This window comes from Malaclemys terrapin, chromosome 2 (genome assembly GCF_027887155.1).
Source record: "Malaclemys terrapin pileata isolate rMalTer1 chromosome 2, rMalTer1.hap1, whole genome shotgun sequence".
In the NCBI taxonomy this organism is placed as follows: Eukaryota; Metazoa; Chordata; order Testudines; family Emydidae; genus Malaclemys; species Malaclemys terrapin.
In genome coordinates this window covers 249040128-249062107 of record NC_071506.1, presented here as the reverse complement: position 1 = coordinate 249062107, position 21980 = coordinate 249040128, and the positions used below count along the sequence as shown (strand labels likewise).

The 21980-nt window shown below is 40.9% G+C and overlaps 1 protein-coding gene across 1 annotated transcript in view; it reads right to left on the bottom strand.

The window, feature by feature from the left end:
• PLXDC2 (plexin domain containing 2) overlaps positions 1-19916 on the bottom strand; it is a 378653-nt gene extending 358737 nt beyond the window's left edge. The window contains exon 1 of the mRNA XM_054020649.1: positions 19052-19916. Within this exon, the coding sequence (XP_053876624.1) occupies positions 19052-19160 (109 nt within the window). The 5' untranslated portion in view covers positions 19161-19916. The remainder of the gene's footprint in view (positions 1-19051) is intronic.
• Positions 19917-21980: the final 2064 nt, after the last annotated feature.

Here is a 21980-nt window from a genome sequence, read left to right as displayed (position 1 = left end):
CTCACAATCAAATTCTTATTACAGAAAGAGACCATGGAGACTAGCATGTAACTGGGCAAGTTAAGAGTAAAAACGAAGGCAAAGGAGCAGGTTTAACCAAGAAAATTCAGTGCAGTTTATGTAAATAAAGAATAGGTCCCATATTCAGCATGCACTGGTTTCTCCAGTGAGATGATTGCCTAAACCTTCCATATTCATTCCTGCATAATATTTCTCTCCAACGACAAGCCTATGACAACCCTACTTTCTATCAGAAGATACTTAATAAATTCAGAGAGGGTAAATGGATGCACCTAGTTAAATAGTACCTTAATGGACACTCAAATGTTACCTTTCTTGCAATGTCCTAGTAACATTCTTAGTGAAACATCATCCATGATGAAAAATTACCATTTTATCCACACTGCCACAATAAAGCACCCCAATGCACCACAATGCCTTCTTAAAACATCCTATCCAATTTGCATCCAGTGGCAATCACAAGGTATTTTAAAAAAAGAAGAACAGGAGTACTTGTGGCACCTTAGAGACTAACAAATTTATTAGAGCATAAGCTTTCGTGGACTACAGCCCACTTCTTCGGATGCATATAAGGTATTTTAGTCTTCTTTAAATGAAATTTACCAGCTGTGACCAATCAACTTTTTGCAGACCACAAGGAAGTGTCCCACAGACTGGTAGCTTTCCATAGGCCAGTTAGAGAACCAATTGTGTGGTATAAGCATCTCAAGTCATGAATCAAAGTGAACAGCTCTTTTAAAGAAATACACTCTAATGCACTGCAAGTACATGGAACGAGAGATCAGAAGTCAATTTCACAAGAGACTGAATATTATACTCTACATCACCTTTCTGATATTAGTCTCCAAAGACTAAATGACTGGAATCCAGTTTGCTTCCAGCTGAAAAGCTTTGTCCAGGTCCCTACACAGCCTTCACATTATCTGGTGTTATTAAAAGTGAATACAATACAAGCCCATATACACAGCACTCAAAATATACCCATGTAGATTACACACACAGAGATGCTTAAGGAGATTATTTCATTTAGATCTTATTGACATCAGTGCTAAATACCTGGGGATGCAGTACTTAGGAAATCACACCATAATAGTTTTAGAATTAAATGCTATGACTTTAAAGGTAATTTCTTCATATTAACCAGATTCACATGTTGTCAGCTCTGCTGAAGGAGCTCTGAATGTACTACAGCCATTGTGAAATCGCATATTCCAAACTAACAGGGGAACATGTTTCAAGGAGGTTATCAAAGATAACAATGAAAACGTAGCATAAACAAAAGAATAGAAAACTTACTATATTTTCCACTTATAAATACTCTGAATATTCAAGAAAAAATATATATTTTTACTGAATCCAGACAATTTTAGTTGATGACTTAATTAGATCTCCAAACTGGATAATTGTTCTTCAAAAAGAAAAATAAGACATCCGGCTGATGCATTTAATTAATAGCAGGTCTTTAATGACAAGTACCATTTACTTAATGTTATACAATGAAAGGGCTATAAATTATACTGAACTGCTTAAACGTACACAAGAAAATCAGCATCTCACAGTCGGCTGGTTTTTGGTCATCGTTTCTTTGGAAATAGTTCTTCTACAACTTGACATACCTTTATCAAGGTTATTTCAATACATGAATGATTTATGTCAATTTTATACTTAGATTATACACCCTTCAGGGCAAGGATTGAGGCTTTCCCTTGGCAAGGACAGCACCTGATAGATTTTGGGCCAACACCATCTGTGGGAGCTGCAAAGTCATCTTAACCAGCTGCCTTAAGATACCTCTAATATGGGGAATATCCACATTTGGCATAGGACTACTACTGTAGCTCCTAAGCCACCCCTTCCCAGCCTTCCTGCTGGCACAGGGGACTTGGCTAGGGAAACAGGGACATGACTGGGGAACCATTATATCCGGTAAATTTCTGTCTGCTGTTCCCACTAATATAATTTAGTGCAACACTGAGACTGCTCCAACTTGCACAACAGGACCAGACTGTGGCCCAGAGAAGGTGATTCCTCCCAAGCTGAGCTGCATGCCAAAATGGCCAGTCCTGACGATCTGTCCCTTTGGCTTTTACCAAAATATAAGTGAAAACAATAAATCGAGAATGATTTTGATTAGAATTCACTCTCCATATTTTCCTGCTCTTTTGTATATGGATATTTATTTCTAAAGCCTAGGAAGCTAGAAGCTCGGGAAAATTTAGACCTCTAGTTTTATCCAAATGCCTAGATACACCAAGCACACTAACATCCACTCTGTACACAGTTACCTGCTAAATTTGCTTTTAACCCTCCTGAAGGAATCACCATCTCTCGGGGCAAGAAAACACTCAGAATTCTGACCTCAGATCAGTGGGAGACAGAGACATGCATCTGAGAGCAGCGTTTGATGGCTGCAATCACAAATGTGGAGGCTCATTAAAAATATTTATGATGCCTCTGTACATATCCCCTAAACACTGAGCATGCTCATTTCACTATTGGAGAAAAATCATGTTGTCAGATCCTCCAGGGAATAGCCACGTACAGAGTCTTCCAGACACATTCTACATTGTGGATGCAGCTTCTCCATCAGCTGCAAGAGGATACACAAGCAAAGGAAAATATTGCAGATTTAAGTTGGGAACCTAACACAGAGGATGCAAAGAGACAGCAACTCCAGTCACACTGGCTTTCAAATCCAACACTGTTGTATCTTCTATCAGATACTATTTTGTTTTGTTTTAATGCAGGAGACTGGGTGAATCTCTCCTTCCATTGGTATTTCAATTAATAGCCTCTCTGAAGTATCTTTCAGATTCACCCATTAAATGTGGTGCAAATGCATAGCTGACTAAAGTACTGATGCCACCCTGTGCTTTCCTAGACTTCTAGGGAAGAGAGTCATGCAGTAGTTTGCGGTGGCAGAGATTTCTGAGGCAACGCTAGCTCTGAATCTTCCTCCCCTGTTTGACCTGTTCTATCTTCCTTGGGAGACTGCAGTGCTGCTTTTTCTTCTCCACTACCCCGTTTAAAAGAAATTTCTGATGGGCCATGAATATGGCTTCTAGACTGCTTGAGAGAGGGGAAACTGCAGCAACTGCCTTTCAAAGGGTTCATAAAAATTTACACCAGGAGTCAAGGTTCTGCCAGATGTGCATGTGACAGTGTTTGAAACTATGGATCTAAAAACAAAAGGTCATTTAGGAAGACATCCCATACAAAAGAAACAGACAAGGATATTTTCTGTAATATAGCCCTTTAGAAGGATGGGAATTGGAAGGATGTGAATCAAGTAGATTTGGTCCACTTCATGACAAGAGAACTCTATCAAAATTCAGAGAGTTGCATAAAACATCTTGATATTTCTCTTTCTACTCTCCTGTGTGTGGGCTCTATCCTCCTCAGAAAGGAGCATGGATGATGTCCTTTACTGATGAGACAATGGCCACATCAGCTTTAGGGAAATTCAAATAATGTTTACAACATTTTTGAATTTGCTTACTTAGAGAAATTCCTATTCAGAATAAATTGCATGTAAAAAGATTATTTGGAGAGGACTACAAAGTTTCCTCTTTGGCCAGAGGGGGAATATTTCATAGCAGTTTTGCTACCCTTAGGGACAAGTATTTCCTCAGATTGTCTTCTTCTGAGCTGATAGCAAAGATATTTAGGACCCTTCTTAGCATAACCTTAAAGGAAGCTGAAGGGAGTTTCTACCATCTCAACAAATTCTGACTCCACCTCTGGGAATGAAGAAAAGGAGGAAAGCTAGGATCTCTGACTACCTCTTTGACTTTATGTAGCTTATGCTATTGTCCCTTACTTCTAATGTTTGAGGAAGATGAAGATAAAGAAGAACTCAGGTGCCGTTTAGATATTTTTGAAATTTAGAATTCCAAAAAAATAAAATCCCAAAATTGTCAAATTTAACCAAATTGCATGACTTTTTCCTGGCCTCTCATGCTCCGGACAACCTGTTACCTCTTGTGGAGAGAGAACAAATCCAGCCATTGTTCTGAGCGAAGGTGGCTTTGCCCTCAGTGACAGATCTCAACTGCCTCTATGGCGGCAGAGAGAGGAACAACCTGCCATTGGATTGCCAGACATTTTAAATTAGGAATTAAAGATTTGTTAAGAGACTGGAAGAGGGTGCCAGTAAGGAAGTGTGGACCAGAGTTCAAACATAAACTGCATAGCTGATACCTGCTTGTGTTTTGATTAACAGGTTTTTGTAATCTCTTGTTCAGTGGCTGAGAAGGCACAACATTTGATCTGGTGATTAAAAAACTGCACTATGACTCAGAAGACCTAGGTTTCATTCCTGACTCTGCCACATTCTGTCTGTATGATCTTGGGTAAAGCATTTAATCTCTCAATGCTTCAATGCCACATCTGTAAAGTGGGAACAAATAACACCAACTTATCTGATGTGGCTGTTTAGTGGCTAACTCCATCATTGTTTGTGAGGCGCTCAAATAGGATGGTGAGGAGAACCATAGAAAAGCTTATAAACAGTTATTATTCCAAAATTCTGAGCAATCTTCTGTAAGTTGACAGGTGATAAGTAAAATATATCAGCGCATATATATCAGGAAAAAGAGTGTGTGACATGACTTTAAATCTTAAAATTATTACAGGATTTCTCTGTCTGTTCTGTAGCATGGCTATTATTCTTCTAATGTCATTTGGACGGATAAATATAAACAGCAAGAGTGGCTACAATTCAATGAGCTTTCTACTAATACCCTGGCAAGTGGGCATCAAATACTCTAGCTGAACAAGAACCAAAGAAAAGAGAAGCAGCGGTGGAAGAGAGATGTCTAGGAAGACAGGAACATTTTCTATGATTCATGAGAAAATATGAGAACTGCAAGTGATTTGCCTTGGCAAACTAAGATAAATGATCTGATGTGCCAGTTAACAAGTTAAGGAAATGCAGCCCACAATTGCAGATGGGTGCACATTTATAGGAGGATACACTGACATTTCAACATCCCCTATAAAATGAATGCATGATTTCTGGTTATATTATAGTGCTTTCTGCTTACAGAACCAGAATTATGGTCAGAGGATACTTTGTTAAAGTGCAGTTCAAGCCACAGTATAGTTGTAAACATACAGAAAATTACTGTAGGGCCAAAAAAGCTGACCCTAGCCTTGTCATTATCATCATTATTCATTCTCTCTCTCTCTCTCCCCCGCAATAAAGCATGTTTATATGGTTATATTACCAAGGGAATCTTAAAAGAAATGCTACAGACTGGAAGGCTTTTTCCCCCTTCTGTCCTAGCTAAAACAGGTGTCCAGTAATTAAAAGGACACATTTCTCAGGAATGCCTAGAAGAACAGCACAGCACATATGCAGACAATGAATCTTTTCATTCCTCAGACACTTTTACAAGGCAACCATTGATAAGAGCAGTCACGTGGCAGGGAAATACAGGTAGGGAACAAACACCAGCTTCCTCTTCCAGTTCATATGCCCTTTATTATAAAGAAGATTTTGACATTCTCAGAAGTGTGCAATGGACAAATCCTCCTTTATGTGACTGTCATGCGACAATGCTAAACAATCACAGAAAGAATCGTTTTCTTCTAACACTAAACAAGGGACTTAATTAGAATAAGGAACACATTCTCACTGTAGCTACTCTGCTTTTCTGTAGAGCGTCTGCCTAGACTCTTCCTCAGCTCCCGCCTGTTTGGCTTCCTGCAGAAGATTAAAGAACAGAGTGACTTTACTTTTCTTTAAAAATCCATTAGAGCAACAACTGGATCTTTTGGTTTCTTTCCTCTAGTCTAAACCTTCAAGCAAACAACTACTTCTTCAGAGATCAGTACAACTCCTCAAATGAATAAGTGAGCAGAATCAGCCCTGTAGTTTCCAATTCAGTAGAACCTCAGAGATATGAACACCCTGGGAATGGAGGTTGTTTGTAACTCTGAAATGTTCGTAACTCTGAACAAAATGTTATGGTTGTTCTTTCAAAAGTTTACAACTGAACATTGACTTAATACAGCTTTGAAAGTTTACTATGCAGAAGAAAAATGCTGCTTTCCCTTTATTTTTCAGTAGTTTATGTTTAACACAGTATTTCCTTTTTTTTTGGACTCTGCTGCTGCCTGATTGTGAACTTCCATTTCCAAATGAGGTGTGTGGTTGACTCATCAGTTTGTAACTCTGGTGTTCGTAATTATGAGGTTCTACTGTAGATGTTCCAATAGCTCTCACTTCCGTCTGAGGACTTCACATTCTCTATCCTCTCTTTTGTATTTAGAGAGCTTGAGACACTACAAGTTAATGCACTTTCCTTTGATATTGTGGTTAAAAACAATTTCACATTCAACTTTTAATAACACAACTCAAACACTGGAAATAAAGAACAGAAAGGCAACTAGAATATTTCAGGTTTCCTAGGACCTCCAAATCATAAAACATCTTCAAAAAGTATATCAGTATGTTTAAGAAAGACAGTATAGCATTTACAATAGCAAAAGTTACAACAACAATAAAATGACTCCCATCTATTCAGTCTTTCATGGGAAACAACACATATTTAACTCCATAAGGAAAATGGTATTTAACCAAATTATGACCCAAAGATCCTACCCTAAAACCTTTTACATAAAATTCAGAAAATGTTGAGCACAGTATTGAATTAAAGCAAAAGCTTTACAGATAAAGCCCCCTCTCAGTTGGGGACACATAGCTCCCATATATGAATAAAACTACTTCTCTCAGAGGGCAGACTTTAAGCCCTAGCTTGCTAATTTAACACCTCTATAGATGTACAAATTATTTCATTTAACCATTTTTGCAGAACTTCTGGATACGGGAAGTGCTAAGGCCAAGATTCAGCAAGACACTTAAGCACGTACTTGACTTTGACTTAAAATGAGACTTACGCAAGTTGTTAAATTTAACCATGTGCTTAAGTGCTGTGCTGAATCAGGGCCTAAAAGAGTAGCAATTGTTTTGTGTGTTTTATTACAATAAATATACTACTCTCTCGTTCCCTCCTCCTCTGTTGACAGCCTCAAATAGGCTACCATCATCCCAAAGGGTCGTAGCCTCCTTGCAGATCAAATGCCACCTGGACCAGTCTCTAGCTAGGTCCTTCAGAAGGTCTGGTTAATTATCCAGTTTATGTTCATCACGGGTGACCTTATCGCACCACTGAATCTTTTGGTGACAGTGTGCTCACCAGCCATGTAGTGGTATTACTCATTAAAAACACTTTGGAATTCAATGGTCTTCCAAATCTTTAATTCTAAATAAAAGTCCAGAAGGCATTTCCCCAACAAAAGAGGGGCAGTTTTGGTGGCCCAGAGTGTCATGGTGGGGAATATGGGCTGGCCCTGCTAAGCAGCATCAGTGTTGATCTCAGTCTCTCTCATCTGCTTATAGAGTATGATGTTTATTACCATCCACAAGACATAGTTGTGTGGTGCAGAAGGTCACTGAACATGGATAGTGCTCTGTGGCACAGGAGTTTTTAAAATTCAGTGAGAACATTAGTATGGAATACACCTTCACTCAGCAGCACTATCAAATAGTGCAATAAGGATAAGAAAAGGGGATTTGAATAGAAACAGAGAAGGGACATATCCAAAGTTACAGGCAGGAGATTATTATTTATACAGCACCCACTGACTACTATGCCCTTTGGAGACATACCTGAAGATAATTTCCCTGTCCTGAAAAGCTTACAATCAGAATATTATCTATGCACACCTGGGGGAAGGATGATGATTCATTAATATCACTGATCCGTTCGCTGAGGTTAATGGGAATTTTGTCTGTGTAAAGACCATTAATCTAAAGTAAAGTAATAGCATGTGGTAGGTGTTTACATCTCCACAGATTGATCTTAATAGCATCTGAGGCACCTCTCAAGATCAGGCCATATTTCAGTCCCTCATTACCAGGAGATTATAAAATATAAGAGAATATTTGGTTTGTACAGTTCTTAAATATCATTTGTACACCATAAGTGAGATCATTCCTGGCCCTTATGGGGGAGTGTGGTGAGGGCACATCCAGAAAAAGCAGGGACTACTCTATCTGTACTCCTCCTGTTTGCACAACACCCCAGTGGAGCATTGAGGAAACAGCACCATAAATCTCTTTCTGTACCAGCCTACAGAGTATAATTCCTTCTAGAGACCCTTTTGGGATATTGCAACTATATACCAGCAATGTACTGTGCCTCATGGCAAACTGAGCTCGATGGCCCTGACTCAGGAAAACTCTAAAACATGTGCTTAAGTCCATCCATTTTGAGGGCAGCACTTAAGCATGTTTAATATTAAGCACATGCTTAAATTCCATTGACTTTAATGGAACATCCAGCACATATTTTAGAGTGGTTCTAATGGGGATGCTGCCGTGAATGGGAGCCTAAAGATGTAAGCCGAGACATTTCAAAGGACAGCATCCATCTTTTGAGGTTCACCGATGCTATAATTAATCTGGAAAGGATCGCGTGAATCCCTTTTTCAGGTTTAGAAAAACATTACAAGATAAATACAAGAGTTACTTTTAGAAATGTATTTCTGCCTTCATTTCTCAACCACCTACCATAGCTCTTGTAAGGTACACCAGGGCACATCACTGTGAAAATAGCAGACACCAAAGAACAGTGATTTTATTAGATGGCATAGCGGTTGACTCCATTTGTATTCATACCCTTTCACTCTGCAGGAAACTTCAACATGATTTATTTTAGAGCACGACAAGCACAGGCTATACTGCATATGTTGGTAATGCTTGTGCTTAAAAGTTCATGGAACATACATTCCCAGTAAGTGGTGCTATTACATTTGTGCAATATACTACTAGAATTTATAACAATTATTATGGCTTGTTCCTTTATTTCATCATAAGTATAACTCTCAGAGGCCAAATTTGCAGGCTGTAGCCCTTAGTTTTACAAACACAGTCATTTACTCTTGCAATTCTGTGGGTATTGTCAATAGTACAAGCTAGTGATAACAACAGCATTCCAGATTCTCAGGGGGTGTGAGGATCCGGCCCTGTGTTTACATGGAAATTTTGTCATGCCCACACATTAAGGAGTGCATCTACAGAACTGTGCATACAAATGACTATCTATGAACAACTGGAGGCACTTGGCACCTTGCAGGATTAGACCCTAGCTGCAGTTCTCTTCCTCCCTAACTTCAACCAAATGAGAAAAGAAGTCAAGTTCACAGCTGGTCACTTCCTCAATTCAGGCTTTCCATTCATGGATGCACAGAGCAGTAGGAAGTGCAATTTACAGGGAACTCTACAATAACACCAGTGGTAGAATGAGAAGTCAGATGGGGCCCAACAGAAAGACTAAAGTCTCTGGCCATCTGGCCTGTGATTTTTTAGATAGAAGTAGATAGAAGTGAAGTTGTGGCTCCACAAGTTGAATTTGTGGATTTAGAGTCAGCTCGGATCAATTACAGCCTTGGATCGGGGGTGCCAAACCCCTGAACTTTGGTGAAATTTGGGGGTATATTGGAAGAAAGGGATTAATTTGCTTTGAAGTAGAATGGATGATGGAGTTGGTTTAAATCTTGGCTCTGTCAAAGACCTCCATGTGACCTTCAGCAAATTACTCACTGTCTCCAAATCTCGATTCCCCATCTGTAAAATTGGGACAATATCACCCTACCACCCAGAGGATACATTCACTAATGTTAGTGAGGTGCTCAAATACTACGGTGATGAAGCTAACTAGACAGACCTACAGAGAAACATGGCCTGGAATAGGGAGGAGTGATTTGCAGACTTGGATTTCAAGGCTTAAATAAATCACAAGCCTGTTCTGGAGGAGCAACTTTAGAGCTGGATGATGAAGAGTTCACAGACCAAGATGAGAGAAGCAGGGCTTGGACTGTAGCAAACATTCAAGTATGAGACCAATTCTCAGAAGCTGAAATATCTGAAATCCACACCCCAATCTACTCCCCCAAAAAGTGAAATATGCCCAAAAGGTTGGAGCCTTGTGTGGCCAACTCCCTCATAACAGAACTGCCAATCCTAGCAGTCTTCAATTATAATTAAGAACTAGCCTCTTTTGTAGGTCTAAAGGGCTTCTTAATGAAAAATGATTACAGATAATGGTATTCTTTTCCATTCAAACTCAACTTTATGACTAATATCAAAGGAACAGCACCTGTTTTAGATTATTTAGGTTTCTCCAAGGAGTGTCCCAATTTCATTTGGTTTGAATGAGAAAAAAAAAAGATAGCTAAATACTCAGTCGATGGTGAGCATCCACTAACCCTGTAGGGTGCAGATGAGGGATTAAAAGTCTAACGAGCTGAATCACCAGCAAGTGTAGCTTTGCTTTGCAAGTGTGGCCAGGCCACGCAGACAGATGGGTAAGTAAACAGGATATAGTAAAGGAGTTATGCTAAACTCGCTTTTGTCAGTCCGTTTTTGTTGGTTTTTTTATACTGGAAAAAAGGCAATGTCTCCAATGACTTGCAGCATTAGCAGTGAAGCTAATGTTTGTGAAACTAAAAATATTGTTTTTGTTAGTAAAATCTGGTGTTGTTTCTCCTTTCATTTGTTTCTTTGGGTTTTGTTTTGTTGGGGTGGGTTTTTTTGTTTGTTTTCTGTTTTTGTTGTTGTTTTTTAACTTAAATTTGAAATCTCTTCATTTCAGAGATTTCAGAGTCAGAAACAGATTCTGCTGTTTTTTATGCAACCCTTGTACCACTTCAATTATAAAATATTGTCTTAAATATACTTGCAAAATATAATTGGTTAAAAATATTTGAAAAATCAGTAAGATGTTAAAAATATATGAAATGATAAACAAAGGTGGCATTAATTTATAAGGAACTAGTTTGTCGTATCTATTTACTTTATATTAAGAAGATCATTTAGATCCGTATGTATGTATTCTGAGTAGGATCCAGTAATAAATTGTGCTCATCCTGAGGCCAGGGTTTTGCAATATACCAAATGCTAAGCTTCCAGTCCATAAATGTCTTCACTGCAAATAACCCATAAGTCTATTATCTTTACAGCAGCTGCAATCTGGAGAATGTGCCCTCTTTTAATTTAATTCCCTCATGAATTTCAATATTAACTAAGAAGCAAGCCTGAATGAGCAATATGCCATAAAGCCAGGAGTTCACTAAACCCAGGCAAATGACCCAGCTGGACTGTTCAGTTCAGCCAACCCACAACAACCCAAACTGCAGCTTTTACAAAGCAAAATGATCTGTTTTGAAAGAGATCACAGCATGTGGTCAAAAATGCTCAACAATGAGGACTCACAATTAGAGGTGGTCAGAAAATGGAATTTCCAGCCCTTAGGAAATTTCTGACATTTTGAAATGTATTTTCATTCCCAGGTGGAGCAAAAAATCAAAATTTCTCGCAGAATGGAAATCCCCCACTCACCCTCTCCAAAAAAAGTGATTCAGAAACTGCTTTCTTAGGTAATGTTGAAAAACTTTACCTTATAAATATTAAATATATATTAAAATAAAATAACATTAAAGCTTTAACAAAATAAAACAAAGTTTAAATGAAACATTTTGACTTAAAATGAGAAAGTCATAAAAATTTGTTTTGACAGCCTTTCATTGAAAATTTGGTCAGAATCCCAACAAAACTGCATTTTCCAACGGAAAACTGTTCTGCTGAAACTTTTTTGACCACTCTAATCAAAATAACCACTGGTGTTAAAGGGAACTGTCCAATATTCTCTACCCTTTCCATTTCTGCACTCTCTCTTGGGAGGGCTTGTAATACCTACAGACTTAAAAAAAAAGTCAATTCAAACCGATTTTATTTCTTTCCATCTACAGTAGCAAGTTTTGATATCCCTACCCTGTTTCTTATATGGATCACAATCCAACATGGCTTTGTATTTGCTGCCTAATTGAGGTACACCCAGTCCCCCACCCTGGTTATGTGTCAGAAGTACCCGTAGCAATTCAGCTAGTGCAGTTTTCTAGGCAAGGAAATTATGTTGGGTTTGGGGGCAGAGGAGGAAGTGCACAATTCAGAGCCAAACTCTGCAGGGAATGTGTGTGTGGTAATGCATAGAAAGGAGGGGCATGGCATGGGTGAAGTGCAGGGCCTAGATAGCTACCTTTAAGTATATCCTCCAGTCCTCTCCTTGTTACAAAGGTGCACTAGGACAGCAAATGCTATATCATCCACCAGGCTGAAATGGTCTCCATGCAACAGTTCTGCAGTGGACAGTGATGGGAAGAGTCCTTCTGCTTCACTGTCACTTCCAAGGAGATATCCACCTCTCAGCTCATTAGTCGGACTGGACACTAAGCCCCGGGATTTCACTATCAGGACCCAACTTTGGCCTTGTATGTCCACAAGGTGAAGGGGTACAGATTTTCAAGACATCAAGGTTTCTACTGACATCAAAGAGAGCCACACAGAAATCCAAAAAACAGACTGACTCCAACTCAACATTTTATATGATACAAGTATGGTTTTCGGGACAGGATTTGTTCATTGTCTTACACTCCCTCTGCTGACTCTCTGGAAACAGAGCATAAAGCAATGCGGGCCCTATATAAATATTACTTCTCTCTCCCCAACCTTCCATTTCTTGTCAACAAAATAGTAATAAAATATAGGAAGTTGTAATCACGGTTTGAGCTTGAACAAAAACATCTAAATATATATTTGGCACAATCATGACATCTTCAAAGCAGACAAAACTTTGAACAACAGCAGGGTGAAAACAAACTCTTACGCAATTATTTCCAATGGTTGGAAAATAGCAACTTCAGACAAAATTTTTGAACCAGGGCATTCAAAGTTGAGCTTCTAAATCCATATTTAGGCATATAAATAAATGTAATGCCAGAAGGCTGAGCACATGAAAATCTCACTGAGATCAATGTGAGGTGCTCATCGCCTTCAAAAACAAGACTACTAAATTTAGGTGCCTGAACATTGATTTACAAGATTAACTTGATGTACTCACATTAGAAAATTTTGGCTAATACTACTAATGGTTACAATGGGAGAAGCTTGCCTTTTACAATCAGTCCAGCCAGAGCTTTCTTACAAAGGAAAGTCAGAATTGCAAATCCAAATTGGATATTGTCCATTCAGGATTTGCAAGAGTCACAGTCTGATCAAAAACAAGAGTCAAAATGAAAAGATTAAGTAATAATTTAATAGAAGAAAACAATTAAATGCAGCAGTAACATAATTGCTACTGAAAAGTCATTGGGCTAAATCCTGCCCTCTGAAGTCAGTTGAGCTGCATAGGTGTAACCTGGACAGAATTTGCTGTATTCTCTACCGGGATTAAAGAAGGAACTGTAAAAGCTATAAAAGTTATAACAGGACCTTAGTATAGGTTGTCATTGACTAAAGTTAAATTACAATGGAACACCTACAAAGAAAAGGTACAGAAATTCCAGCATCTACTCATTACAATGCTATTCATTAAGAACAAAGTATTAACTGGCCACTGTGAAACGCCGATAATGTTTATCCAAACATTTTTAGTCCAAAGCCCCTAAAACAATTGAGAATCAAAGCCATTTCAAGAGGGAGGAATTCTAAATAAACTAGAAATTAAAAAGCTCTCTTGTCTGGATGTAATCACTGAAATGCTAGAAAACTTAGGTTAAAACTACATATACTGCTGACAAAAGGAGCATGGGTCCCAATCCAGCAAAGCCATGGTACTTCTTGCATACTTACAGTTACATACATACATGATCCAGAATAGTCTCTCCTGTATCTGCACTAAGGCCCTGATCTGCTCCCATTGAAATCAATACAAACATCATATCAAAGGGAATAAGACCACTATGAGCAGAGAATATGTTCCCACATTTGTGTTCTAGTTAATGGAGTCACTATTTTACATAACATCTTTCAAACCCAGAATTAACAAATACATTCAGCAAAGCAGAATGCAGATGGCAGAGGGAAAGATATGTGGGGCCAGTCTAAAATGGGCTGTATCAAGGAGGGCCAGAACAAACTTAAGTGAGGTAGTGCTCCGTGATTAAACAAACCACACAGCATTCACAAACAGCATCTAACGGCATTTTCTGGTATCTTTCATGCTCATTTGCCATAAAGAACACCAAGAGACAGAAACATGAACTTGATGTGGCTTCTCCATACTTTGCAGGGTGGAAAGAAATCTGATGGGTGGATGTTAGTTCCTTTTTGTTTCTGTAATGCTCTAGTTTGGCAATTTGGGGAATAAGAAGTTAGATTCTACTGCCCCGCATTCTCAGCCCATCCCTAATTAGCCCTTCAGTGATCTGATGATATCTCACACTGCTGGCAAGTTAGTGCTAGATGAGAAGGAATGCTATTTGCTCACAATCCTAAAATCCTCTTTCTTGTGCCTCCCTATCTCCTCTCCCCAAATGTTGGTTTAAAATAAAGTAGTTTTGCTATAAGCTGTCTGAGTTTTAGAGTGTTGTTATGACCTAATTAAATTTCATCACTGAGCAATGACAAGCCTGGTACTGTTTTGAGTCTATTTTAAACTCTGGCTTCGGGTTAAATTAGTGGGAGAAAACCAGGGATAGAATTAGATAGGAATTACTCCCAAAACAAATGAAAATTACCTTAGTCATTTTGATCTGTATCATATTCCACTTACTACTGTGGGAAAGGAAGTATGAAAAAGCAGAGGCCTACTTTAAGACAGAGTGCTCTCAACTGTCTGAATTTTAGTATCAGTTTCTATTAACCTAAATGATTTCCAGGTCTATACATATAGGTAAATATACTTGGGGTTAAGATTTGGGGCCAAGATGTGTGAGGGTTTGAAAACTGAATCTTATTGTGGTTGTATCATTACATCATCCAAGCTGAAGGCAGGGTTCATCATTGCTCCACCCATAAAGACTTACAGGCACAGCTGAGTTTCTAATTTCTCTAGAAGAAGACATTGTTGAGTTGGTGACTGACTGTCAGTGGCCTTTGTGATAGGAAGATATCTTACCTTTGGATGGGGTAACATCTTAATAGGGCAATAATTCTGAAAGAGTATAGGCATGCAATTGTGCATATAAAATGCACACGCATAAGCCTAATCATGTAGACAGTTATGAAAATTACATCTGCAACAGAATTAGCTATTTGTGTCTACACCTGCTTGAGTGACTCAAATAATTGTGTGAAAAACTGAATGCATACACTTTCCGAAATCGGCTCATCAATTTATCTTTTGTCCTCTGTTCTCTGGAGGAGAATAATAAAAATTGAACAAATTGAACAATACCCCCCTCTAAATAGCAATATTTGGAAATGGTTGTTTGTCAATGAATGTAAGTTATACCAAAACACTGGAACATACTTTGATGGAACAAAATTACAATAAAAGCCTCCTAATTCTGACTGATTGTGTTTTCAGAAAAGTAACACTTTCAAGGCTTCTTGTGGGAATACTTCAACAATTAATAAGCCCTCACTTAGACAACCAGAAGCTGTAATTGTTCAGCTAGCTTCCCAAAGTACATTTGTTTCAGTTCACTGAACTTATTTCATTTTCAGTGTGATTATCTTAAAACACACACATGCCCAAATGTTACATTTAAGAATCTTGACCACTGATTTATGCCATTTCTAGTCAGCAAAATGAAGCTCTATACAAACACAAATATAGAAAAAAAAATAATATAAGACAATTGGTCTGAAACGTTTTGAAAAGAACCAAGTCTGCTGAAAGACTAAGTTGAAAGGGACAACAGTTCTGCCCTCTAGTGGAAATGCTTCCTATTCATAAGCAGCACAAACACTTCAAATTTAATTCCACAACCAGGAACCTTTTTGTTTGTTTACAGCCAGACACGTTTGCTATAAAATTACTGATTGCAGGGCCGGCTCCAGGGTTTTGGCTGCCCCAAGCAGCCAAACAAAAAACAAAACAAAAAAAGCCGCGATCGAGATCTGCGTCGGCAATTCGGCGGGAGGTCCTTCGCTCTGAGCAGGAGTGAGGGACCGTCAGTCGAATTGCCACCGAACAGCTGGACGTGCCGCCCCTCTCCAAAGTGGCCGCCCCATGCACCTGCTTGGTAAGCTGGTGCCTGGAGCCGGCCCTGACTGATTGCTAAACGTCAAACCTCAAGGCTACTAGACAAATAGTTATTATCTCAGGAAGTTTGAAGGGACTAGTTCTGAACTGCTGGCAAAAGCTATACAAAACTGTGGTTCAGCAAACTGTGGGTCACTTTTATAAGAAATCATGATATTAATTTGATAACAATCCTCTCTTTACTCCAGTTATTCAAGAACCTATACCACATATATTGTTTGCATTCCTTTCTATTTTTATTTCATTTCAATTACAAGAATGCATTTTACTCCTGAGAATGTAAATAATGCATAGATCAGAAACAAACTATAATCAAACTCCCATTAAGCATTTGCAGTTATTTTGAAGATTTTTGGTTCAGTTTAAAATTGAGAAGACTATATTTAAACGTGTCAGAAGAGGCATGGTATTGAACTCGATGTACAAGTAAAACTTTTAAATGGCACTTTTTACATTTCAGACCACATAAACTGAAGTTAGATACAGATGTTCATTTTCAAAAAAGTATTTCTTGGACACACGGATATAAAAATTCATGGAATAACTTTCAGAATGTATTTTTGTTGCAGTCAGGTCTCCTTGCTCTGCATAACAGCATTCTCTACTTGCTGTAAGAAATATAGTCTATTATTCTACTGTGCTTCTCTATCAAAGAATGAAAGAACCATACATATTAAGGCTGAATGAATTTCAGTTTCTATTATTGAATTTCGACAACATGCTTGTGATAGTAACATCATATTTTCAGAAACAGGATTTAAAAAGATAACAAACCTCACAACAAGCTACCTGTCAAAAGTTGTCATTTAAAATTTCCATGTTACTGTTATGAGAGAAGACTATCTCTTACAGATTATTTCATCGGGACTTGTTTAACACAAAAATAAAATACACTTTTATAATAACCATCTTGGTACTTTACGCCATGGATGATATTCAAAGCTTAAATATTTTTCCTTAACAGGTTAAGACACACCATATTAATAAACCAATAACAGATTAATGAGCAGGTGATATGCCATTCTATTTAGTGCTGAGATAGACATTGTTAAAATAATGCAACTCTAAACCCTAAATCAGCAATGAATGACCAACAGTGTGCATTGATCATTCACTTCATCAAATAGACTGTATTTAATCAAGAAATTATTGACACTTCTTCTGCACAAACATACCTACGGTGGAAGATTGATGAACTTCACATGCTCAGACTACAGCCTTACATCTTTATTATTTTCTTTTCATAGCTTCACCCCTTTCCTTTATTTTCTCTAGTGATTTACAGTAAATAATATTCTTGTATGCTTCCTAAAGGCAAAGCCCTAGAAATGTAAGCACGGGGTTGGACATATAATGCTGAACAAGAGTATATGAAAACCTTCCTTCTGGGTTTTCTCTGAACTGACCTGTGAGCCCTCAGCAACCTGCAATTCCGAAACTCAGTAGTAGGCCCTCTCCGTCTGGCATAGCCCTAGGTGGACATTTTTAAAACTCCTACATCTATCCTGTTCATGTCACTCAACTCTTCACATTTGTATCAAACCACCTGTGCAAAATGGGGTTAGTTTTCTTACAGACTATTTGTAGAAGGGCTCCAGGACTCAGTTTGGGGTTAACTTTTTGGGTGGCAGGGGAGGGAAAGTAAAGTGTCCTTTTGTCTCTAAAGATGGATGTTTAATGATAATAAAATAATTGCATTTCCAAACCTAACCCATAATGTTAAACACAGCAGCTTTCAGTTGTTATTCTTAGCCTCCTATTATGCTAAAAATGTTTACCCTATCCCATTTATCAGCCAACTTTTCCCAAGCATGCCAAGACTTCTCTGGCAATTCCCCCTATAGATTAAAAGCATGTAGAGGTCTATGGGATATGATGACCAGGAAGAGGACCACGTTTTGGGAAAGACTGGGTAGCTGATGAGAACCCACAACATGTGGCTGGCCTGATGCACTAACAGGTGTTTCTAGGAAAGTTTTGAACTAGAGGACCCTGAAATGGTTACAAGCAAACGTGGTCAGCCCATGGTACCACAGCAAGGGCTGGAGCTATGCACCTGCCAGTACCTGAACTAATGTGTGCTGAAGAGGGGAGGTAAACTTTACCGGGGACACTTACAACCTGGTTTTGAGAGATAATGAGCAACCTCAACTCAAACTGAAGTCAGAGGGAGCTGCAGTTGCTCAGCACCTCTGAAAATCTGGCAATAAGTGAAGACAACACCCATTACTAGAGACCCACATAGAGAATGCAGCCTATTTAGTAACCTCAAGGAACCCGCTGAGCCCAGCGGAGAACAGGGGCTCCCTTTTGCAAGCCTGCTCACCTCCAGCGAAGGGGTGTGGCAATTATTGCTGAGCTTTACAAAGGCAAGGTCTCTCCGAAAGGCTTTGGAGGGCAGGGCCGGGTCACAGCGCCCTGGAGACTCGGGCTCCCTGAGCGTTCAGCCCAGTTAGGTGACTAATTAAGGCCATTCTGCCTTTGCAGCGCGTCTCTCCTACCGCCCAAGTGTCATGGCTGGAATTGAGATTCCTGGGCCCTAGTGAGAAGTTGGGACTCAAGAGAGAAACACCCCCCCCCCCAACCCACATACACACACACCCTCAGCTGAGCGGCTCCCGATTTACCCCCAATATACCCGGGAAGAGGGAGCGGGGAGGTCCCAGCTCCATCAGCTACAAGCAGCGATCTTCCCACGGACCCCGAGGCAAGGGGCAAACCCAGCCCCAACCGCAGCATCTAACTGCGGACAGCCCTTCGCTGAAGGGGGGACAGGCTCGATCAGCAAAGTGGGGTGGGGGCTACAGGGGAGGCTGGGGCAGGGGGCTGGCCTCACACGGCTCTGGCGCCTGGGGGGAACCGGATCTGAGGCCACGGTGGTGGGCTGCTGATCGACGTGTGCCTGGCCGGGTGCCCCGCCCGCCCCGCCGAACAGCCCCGCCAAGGGACTGGGGAACTTCAGCAGCAGCTCTTACCCTGAGGTCGCCGCGCCGTCTCCCCGTCCACGAGCTGGAAGCGGGCTGCCAAGCACTGGGCAAGGAAGAGCGCTGCAGCCGCTAAGTGGCCGTGCCTCGAGCTCGCCATCGCCCCGAGCCTGCCGGGCTCGCTCGCTCGTTCGCTGCGCCGCTCGCCTGCGGGGGGCCCGGGAGAGTCACGCAGATCCCACTGCTAGCCGCGGCCGGGGCGCCTCTGGTTCGCATCGGCTCCCCTCCAGCCGCGGGGAGACGCCTGGCTCGGTCCCTCCTGCGGGAGCAGCCCCAAGAACGCAGCAGCTGGCGAGGACAAGCCCAGCTCCGGCCGCCAGGCGCCCAACTCTCCCTCCTTGCGGCGGCTGGCCGGACCCCCCCTGCCCGCCCAGTGGGAGGGGGGCTGGTGGCTCCTCTCCACGCGCAGTTCAAGGCAAAACCTCCCCCCTGCCCGTCAGCGCCGGCACGGGAGCAACACGGCTCTGCGCGGCTCTAGGGGAGGAGGAAACAACATAAGTTTCCCTTCCCCCCCCCCCCCCGGGTGTCTTGTTGCTCCAGCCCCGTGGGTTCAGGCCAGAAAGGCAGAGCCGCTCCTCGCAGCGGGCGGCGGAGGCGCGGGATGGGGAACCAAGCGAGGAGCCCCGCAGGCGAAGCCGGTGTCTGGCGGGGCCAGCCGTGCGGGGAACTAGTTTGGGGCTGGAGCGGGCGCCTCGCCGCTGCTGCCTGGTCCTACGTGGGGAGCGCGCGCCGCTGGCTGGGTGCCCCGAGCGGCCCCGCTCCCCTTGCTCGGGTCCAGGCTGCCGGAAACGACCTGCCCAATTGCTGCACTTTCCTGGGGCTGAGCTAGCGAGAGAGAGGAGCCCCCCTTCCTCCCCCTCGGGAGAGGCGGCTGGAGCACGAGCCGAGAGAGGCAGGAGCTCCGCGCCCAGCGCCTCCCAGCCCACGTCGGGCGAGAGGGGGCCCCAGCTCCCCACTGGCGCCCGGATTGCTCCCGACCCCCAGCAAACACAAAGGGGGGCTCTGCGAGGAGCAGCGTGTCCGTAGCAGCGTTCGTTCGGGGGAGGGAGGGGGGAGTTGGTGGAGGATGGAGAAAGGGAATCAAATTAAAAAAGGATTTGTCCTTAGACGGGAGGATAAAGAGGCATTTTGGTTATAGATGGGAGGGATGTCCCTGAAAATCCCCAAACTCAGTGAGTTTTTCATGGTCCTGCTGCTGCCATCTAAAGTGCAAAGAAGAATATTAGTTGGAGAAACTGGCTTGGTCCTGACTTTTGCTTATGTCAGTTTCTGGCATTGAGATCAGCTGGAGATCGGGAAAGAGGGCTGGAGAATAAGCGGTGTTCAAGGGAAAGGAACAGTGACAATCTGCTCCCGAGAGCTGTTTGAGAGCGTGGAGATGGGTGAAAGAGAATCAGACAGTGTAAGTGGGGAAGGTCACGGTATGTCTCTGGAAAGTATCACTGTAGCCAACCATAGCACGATGTCTATGGAACAGGAATCCTGATTTTTATAAATTCCTCTGCTCAAAATCTTTTTTTTTTTTTTTGCAAAGCAAAGGCATATGGAATATTTCATCCCAATAAACACTTTTAATGAGAAGATGTCACTAGTAATCCTTTTTGGACAAGTCAGCCCCTTTTGATGCAAAGTAAATGGTTGTGACAGATAGATGTACAGTACTAAACTATCGGAACTATGGTTAATACGTTGCAAAGATTTGTCCACGTGCTTAATTTAATGCACTCTGAATAATCCTATCCCGTACATAAATCTTTGCAGGATCAAGGGTCCATGCGAGTAAAACTAGCGGAAAGCGTATATGTCTGTCTCAGGCACAGAAATGAAAGAGAGACCACTTTGTGTTAGAACTCACCCAGTTAAGTAGACCATTGCTATAGTAATTCTCATGGAGAAACCTTAATGTACATATACCCTTTCAACCCATGATAATTAAATAGGGCTGCTGCACTTCAAAAATAATTTAACTATTAATATGTAACCACTAAAAGAAGCAGCGATGAGATTTTATCTTCATGTAATTTATATCACTGTTTGTGAGATTAAAAATGTATCGGCTCTGTTATAATTGTTTTACCCTTTAATGTCTTGACACACTTATGCATAAAGCATAGCAGAATGTCTTTTAATGCATATTTTCCCTATAAGCAGAACTTTGCACAGGCATTTGCTATGAAGTAGACTATATATCTGAGCCATTTGCGGAATAATATCTGACCCAGCTAAATACTCTTGGGTCCATTATGTTTGTCCTGCTTAAGGGTCTTTATTATTTGCAGGAGATTAGCAGAAAGATTTTATCAATCAAACCAGATATTATTATTTAACAAATAATTTTAGAAATGCTGTCATTGTACTAGAAAGAGAGACTGAAGAGGAGAGAATGTGCTAAATTGAAGACTAGGGTGACATTTTGGCTCCATTTAAATCAATGGCCATTTACTCCAGTGGGGTCAGGAATTCACTCTGGAGAACTGGGTCCTGCCACAAACTGTGTGTGTGACTTTGGCCAAGTCACCTGAAGATGATCTTTAAAAAGGTGAAATTTTAAAAATTGTTTTTTTTTAACTTTATGATGCATAAAGAATACCTGCTAGGTTTCGTTTGTTAACCTTAGATGTATCAGGAATGCAAGTTCAGTCTTCCCAGCTTCTGCTGGTGCTAGAGATGGGAATCGTGAGCTCTCACATTTTAATGGAAGGAGCAACTATTGAATTTTTAACAAAGACATCTTTTCTTGCAAGTGTTAATCAGGCATTGACATTAAAAAGATGAGAACAAAAGCAAAATAAGAACCAAGGAACCTTAGCAGTTTGAGTAAAAATGTCCTCTGTTTTGCTCAGCATTGTTATGATGTCATACATTCACTCATTCTTCAGTCACACTAGAGTCTTCCAGTGAAGGAAAGATCTGAATGTCT